We start from the raw sequence: 6,552 nt of genomic DNA, 5'->3' as shown, positions 1-6,552 counted from the left end.
TGGCTGACATATTTGTATAGGTTCTTTCTTTAAAGGGAACATTAACTGAGAGGGATATTGCTGTTTCCTGTTAAACAATACCAGTTGCTTGGCAGCCCTGCTGATCTCTTTGGCTGCAGTAGTGGCTGAATCACACACCTGAAACAAGCATGCAGCTAATCCAGTCTGACTTCAGTCAGAGCACCTGATCTGCATGCTTGTTCCGGGGCTGTGGCTAAAAGCAATAGAGACACAGGATCAGCAGGAGAGTCAGGCAACTGGTATTATTTTAAAAGGAAAAAATCCAAATCCTTCTAAATTTAGGTTCCTTTTATTTATGATGTATTTTACCCTGGGAGAATTGTACATTTTGTATTTATATATTTCAAATTTTACATCTTTTGTGACAATTGTCCTTTAAAAAATGATGTGTTTTCCCCCATGCCTAGGTCAAATCCTTCATCATCCTATGATCAGGCTTTATCACCTAAGATTATGACAGCGATACTGTAAAGAACCAGTATCACAAAACAAATTAAGATGCAGTATAAATTACTTTTGCCCTCTGTCACTGTCATTTACAGTTGGTATAGAAATCTGACAGGTTTTGGATCAGTCTATCTCCTCATGGGGGATTCTCTGGGTTTTCTTTATTTTCAAATGCACTTACTGATTGCCAGTTGCACAGCCCAACTGCCACAATAGTGTGCACACAACGAGACACAGACAGCATCTTTGAATAGACCCTTTCCAGGGAGCTCCTTTGTAAAGAATAGAGGGGATAGTGAGAATCCCCCATGAGGAGAGGGACTGGTCCAAAACCCGTCAGATCTGTCAGATTTTTACTACCTCCTGAAAGTGACAGCACTATAGGAAAAAAAGTCATTTAGGCTATCGCAAGCGCTGGCGATTTGTTGAGTGCTTTTCAAAGCGATTTTCCCTGCTCTTTTCGCTTAGTCAGGAAGTGAACTGTTTGACCCGGTTTATAAGCTCCATAATCATAGTGCAGCGGTATAATGTATATTTATGACTGCTTTTTACAAGTTATATTTATGACTGCTTTTTACAAGTGATCTTGTTCTGTTTTCCGCAGTGACTCCAGCAAACCATGGCCAGACGTAAACCTTTCCTTGTGGTGTTGGTGATCTCATTCCTGATGTGTGTTGTGTACTACAGGAACATGTTACCGGTGAGATTACCCTGTACTATTTGTTGGAAGTATCAACAGGATTATTACCTAAACTGCAGTACAGTAAAACAACCACAAGGTGTCACTGTCTGTAAAATGGGATGATGATCTATATGGGATTGTTACTTCCTGTATTCTCTACGTTGGTGGCTGGATAGTGTACTGGTTAAGGGCTCTGCCTTTGACATGGGAGACCAGGGTTCAAATCCTGGCTAGGTCAAGTACCTATACAGTAAGGAGTTCAAGGCAAGACTCCCTAACACTGCAGGGTGGCCTCTTGAGCGCGTCCCAGTGGCTGCAGCTCTTGAGCGCTTTGAGTCCGACAGGAGAAAAGCGCTTTACAAATGTTCAGATTATTATTACGTTCCTCTCTGTGTTAAGTAACTTGTTATACTGGCTGCCTATCTGTGTGTACAGAACACTCTGCCCCATCACTATTACAGTATATTATGGTAGCGGTGTGACAGGCTGTGATCTCATAGGGAGAAGCTGAGGATCTCTGTGCTGGTAGTAACAACATTATTAGGTAAGCTGCAGTACAGTAAAGCAACCACAAGATGTCACTGTCTGTAGAATGATGTGAAGATCTCTATGGTATTGTGATTTCCTGTATTCACTCTGTGTGTTCCTCTCTGTTCTGAGTAAGCTGCATTTCCTGATGTGGTGTATAATATATCTCTGCATGTTTTTCTTCAGTAAAGAATTCTAACTTCTTATACTGGGTGCCTGTCTGCGTGTATCGACCACACTGTTCCATCACTCTGCACTGTCTGTCTTAAGGTGGCCACACACCATGCAATTTTTTTAAATATCTGTTCAATTTAAGAATTGCAATCAATTTTTCTGACTGATTGTAACATTTCAAAAATCTGGCCAATGTACCACACACTATGTTCAATTTTTCTCCAATTATGATAAAAATGATTGGAAACTCTGAGAAAATTGCTAGGGTGTGTATATTAATAAATTGACAATCTAACACAAACCATACAATCTTTAGAAAGATTGAAGAAATATTTCCAGCATTCCAGATCGATAAAAACGGGAAATCCGATCGGATTTTTCAGTCGAAAGCTTTCAATTTTTTTCGGGAGATCCGATCATATTTATCGAATTGCCGTAAAATCGGATCATTTTATTGTATTGTGTGTGGCCACCTTAAGTTTGAGCTCTTCCAAAGCTTTTGGTAGGGGTATGAGAGCATCAGTTATCAGTCAATATATGGGAAAATCGACCATGAGACAGATCTCTCTGATTGAATGTGATCAGAGTGGGATCTGTTTCCGACCCATACACCACTGACAGATTTCCGGATATCACAGAAATGTACCTAACGCCTCCGCCGCCTGCCTGGCCGCCCCCCTCAAGCATGAAATTATCCCCCTGGTTCCCGTGCTCCCTAATATCTCACCTGTTTGCTAGTGTGACTACTGGCCTCCTCTGCTCTCACCGCAGTGTCAACCATCACCGCCATATCCTGTACCACGTGGCACCAGGTCAGGTGATTGTGTGACGTCACACGTCTTAGTGTGGGCGGTGGCTTACTGTGTCCATGCCTACTTTCAGCTTTCATTAACCATATAGCATACCTCCCAACTTTTGAGATAAGAAAGAGGGACACTTGAAGACACATCCCTGCCACACCCCTTATCAGGAAACATGGCTTATCAGGAAACATGGCTTATTAGGAAACATGGCTTTTTGCCATCCGTTCAATAATTACAAGCCCTTATTTACAAAAAATAACAGTGATATATGCTCATGACATACATGTTTTATTTTGGTATTTATGGTGAGCAGGGGAGGGGGGAAGGAGGGGTTAATTTATTGTTATTTAATTTATATAGCATATGATGTCTCTATACAGGAGCAGACCTTCTCCCCTCATTCCTATGTCCCGGTGTGCGCACCCCACTGTATGCTGGGACGCAGGAGCAATGGGAGCGAGCGTCCAACTGTATTCCTGTATAGTGACATTATGACATGGGCACAGGGGAGAAAAAAGGACACACAGCGCATGCGCAGTGCAGTATGTCCGAAAGCTGGGTTCTGCGAGTCGTCAAGGTTGGCCGAAAGAACGGGGATTAATGCAGAGGAACAGCGATTGATGGAGAGGAACGGGAGGCACGGTAAGTATACCACACTACCCACAACATATACCTACTTAAAGAGACACTGAAGCGGAAAAAAAAAATATGATATAGTGAATTGGTTGTGTACTATGAATAATTACTAGAAGATTAGCAGCAAAGAAAATATTCTCATATTTTTATTTTCAGGTATATAGTGTTTTTTCTAACATTGCATCATTCTATAATATGTGCAGATTACACAACACTCAGCATTCAAAATGAGTCTTTCAGAGCAGTCTGTGAAGTAATGACCTCTCCTCTAGCAGAGGAAAAGTAAACAGTTCACTTACAGTTGAGATAATAAAAGTCAGATAACAGCCCTCTCCACGACTAACTTAGTCGGAGAGCTTAATGGCTTGTTTGCATAGAGATAACAACTGGAGTTTCTCAACTCTTCCTGTACTGGAAACAATTAGAATGATGTATCTGATCTTAATGTTTTATTTCTTAGCTGTACTACACATACAAATCATAATTTTTTTCCGCTTCAGTGTCTCTTTAACCAGAGTCCTTCGGCTCTGGTATCCTTTAAGCGATAATTATAATATGCCAAGTCTCTTGTGAACGTTTTTTTCAATGTTATTTACAGGTGATCATCAGAAATGCTCTTCCGAGTTGCCAAGGGATAGACCACAGGAAAGGAATGGAACTGAATTTCATGGGCTGGGCCCCTAAGAAAACACAGCTCCAAGAGAAAATAGATGCCATGTATGAAAAGATTGAAAGACTCATCCCCGAAGCTCCCTTCACAAATTTTAACAGAACTTCGAGTGCCAAAACAAGCAAAGCCTTCATAGTGAATCCCAAGGAACAGTATTGTGTTGGAGAAGACTTGGTGGTCCAGATTGACATGTATGACTACTTGGGCAACAGGAAGACCTATGGTGGGGACTTCCTAAGAGCCAGGCTCTTCTCCCCAGAGCTTGGAGCTTCTGTTTCTGGACAACTGGAGGACCTCAAGAATGGCTCATATCTGGTTAACTTTACTTTATTTTGGGCTGGAGAAGCCAAGACCTCCATTGTGCTGTTTCATCCTAGCGAAGGCGTGGCAGCTCTCTGGAGAGCGAGGCATGCAAGCCAAGGCGTTCTGGTTTTTGAGGGGAGGTTTGAAATGCTTGGCAAACAGGCAGTGACTAAATGTGCGTTTAAGCTGTACAAGGAAGAGGGGAAAGAGATCTGTGAATACATAGACCCCTTGTATGAAGAAGAATATTACTGCTATAAAGCACCCAACTTTACCTGCCAGAGCCTGAATGAAATGAGGAGCTATCCGCCGGGAATATCCCATATTACCCAGGAGCAAAATAAACTCTTTGAATGGTATGGTAGTACAGTATAACCTCGTTATGATAAATTCTGATATAGTAGAACTTCGGGTATGGTAATATAAATGTCCAGGTCCTGGCCAAGCACCATTATACGTATAAGGGAGTAACACCTGGTTTAGCAATTCCTGATATAATTGAACGTCTGTTATAATAAACCTGTTTTTTCGGCCCCTGCGGTATTCTGTATCTGGCTATAGTGGAAAGTGGGCGGGCCCCTGTGGTATACTGTATCTGGCTATAGTGGAAAGTGGGCGGGCCACTGCGGTATTCAGTATCTGGTGGAGACCCATGAGCTGGGGTCTGGAAGCCACTTGTAGCCTGCTCGCTACCTGCAAGAAACTATGGGCCCGGGTGGATTACCTCAAAAGCACCGGCCACTCCACGGGCCATGGCCAAAGTGGAGCTCTGTGCTGAAAAATCACAGTATGAAATAGTCAGTTACTAACTTTTGATATATCTTCACTAAAAGGGACCTATAGCTTATGTTGCTGGGTTTGTGAAAAGGCTTGATATATATATAATTATAAAATATTTAGTGAAATAGATACATTAGAGTGAAGGTGAGGTGAAAGTGAAAAGAAGGCTGCCATATTTATTTCCCTTTAAAGGACCGCTATCGCGAATAAAAATTAAAATACATGCAAACACATACAAATAAGAAATATGTTTCTTCCCGAGTAAAATGAGCCATAAATGACTTTTCTCCTGTGTTGCTGTCACTTACAGTAGGTAGTAGCAATCTGACATCACCGACAGGTTTTGGACTAGTCCATCTCTTCATGGGGGATTCTCTGCAAGGCTAATTTATGAAAGAATGCTAATTTATGAAAGAATTCTGATTTCTTTTGTCTTTCTGATCATTTCTGAAGGTCAAACATTTACATCAAAATCCCTCAAACCTTTGACACGATATCCATCAACACTTGTGGAAGTAAGTCATTTATCTTTGTCCCCCCCCCCCCCGCCCCCCCATTTTTCTTTTGCACAAACGGTTTTTGTACTATAATGCAAACTTCTCACATTTTAAAATCACTGTAAAGGCAGCCACAGACCATACCATTTTTATATTTCTTTTCAATTCAAGATTTACAATCAATTCTTCAGGTTGATTGTAACATTTGAAAAAATCTGTCCAAAGAACCACACAAGTGTGTTCAATTTTCCTACAATTGTGGGGAAAAAAATAGAAAACTCAGAAATATTGCTTGTGTCTCTAATTTCAAAATTGTCAATCTACCACACACCATAAGATCATGCAAAAATTGATTAGAAGTTTCCACCACTCCCAGTTCAGGAAAAAAAAGGAAAAGAAATAAAAGCGGGAAGTCCAATCGGAATTTTCACTCGAATTAAAAAAACCGCAACCGTTGCATGCGCAACCGCCGCACACCCGGCCGCCCGCTCACACGCCCGCCGGGCTCCTTGGCCCCGCCCTCCTGTCTCTGTGAGGCGTGGTCCGTGCTGTGCACATGCACAATAGCAAAAAGCACAGACCAGCTACACAGAAACAGCACACGCAGGGACACAGGGAGATTATTATAGAGGATTTAATCATACCCTGATTTATATTCTCAGATTAATCACATCTTTATCCCCCTCAAGTGCTCTATACGTAACAATAAATATGGAGCATGGTGGGCGTAGTGGTTAGCGCTCTCACCTTGCAGAGCTGGGTCCCCAATTTAAATCCCAGCCAGGTCACCATCTGCAAAGCACGTGGGAAGTCTTCATTTATTTATAGAAGAAACATGTCGATTGTATGAAGGGTGTTTGATTGTTAGTGTGTGGGGGATGACTCCTTTTACCAGTCGATGGGCTTACTAGGGTCTTATCCTAACCATGCATGTGTAACCGAGTTGGTTGCTTCTACAATTGGTTAGGGAATATCAGTCTCTAGTCTCCTTTTACATTTAGTCCCATTTCT

At 41.8% G+C, this 6,552-nt stretch overlaps 1 protein-coding gene across 1 annotated transcript in view; it reads left to right on the top strand.

Annotated features, from left to right (window-relative positions):
• The first annotated feature begins 1,087 nt into the window (after nt 1-1,087).
• LOC137525328 (NXPE family member 4-like) overlaps nt 1,088-6,552 on the top strand; it is a 12,634-nt gene continuing 7,169 nt past the window's right edge. The window contains exons 1-3 of the mRNA XM_068246383.1: nt 1,088-1,168; nt 3,890-4,620; nt 5,498-5,559. Coding sequence (XP_068102484.1) covers nt 1,088-1,168; nt 3,890-4,620; nt 5,498-5,559 — 874 coding nt within the window. The remainder of the gene's footprint in view (nt 1,169-3,889; nt 4,621-5,497; nt 5,560-6,552) is intronic.

This window comes from Hyperolius riggenbachi, chromosome 7 (assembly GCF_040937935.1).
Source record: "Hyperolius riggenbachi isolate aHypRig1 chromosome 7, aHypRig1.pri, whole genome shotgun sequence".
In the NCBI taxonomy this organism is placed as follows: domain Eukaryota; kingdom Metazoa; phylum Chordata; class Amphibia; order Anura; family Hyperoliidae; genus Hyperolius; species Hyperolius riggenbachi.
The sequence above is the reverse complement of the archived record's forward strand: the minus strand, read 5'-3'. Positions and strand labels throughout refer to the sequence as shown.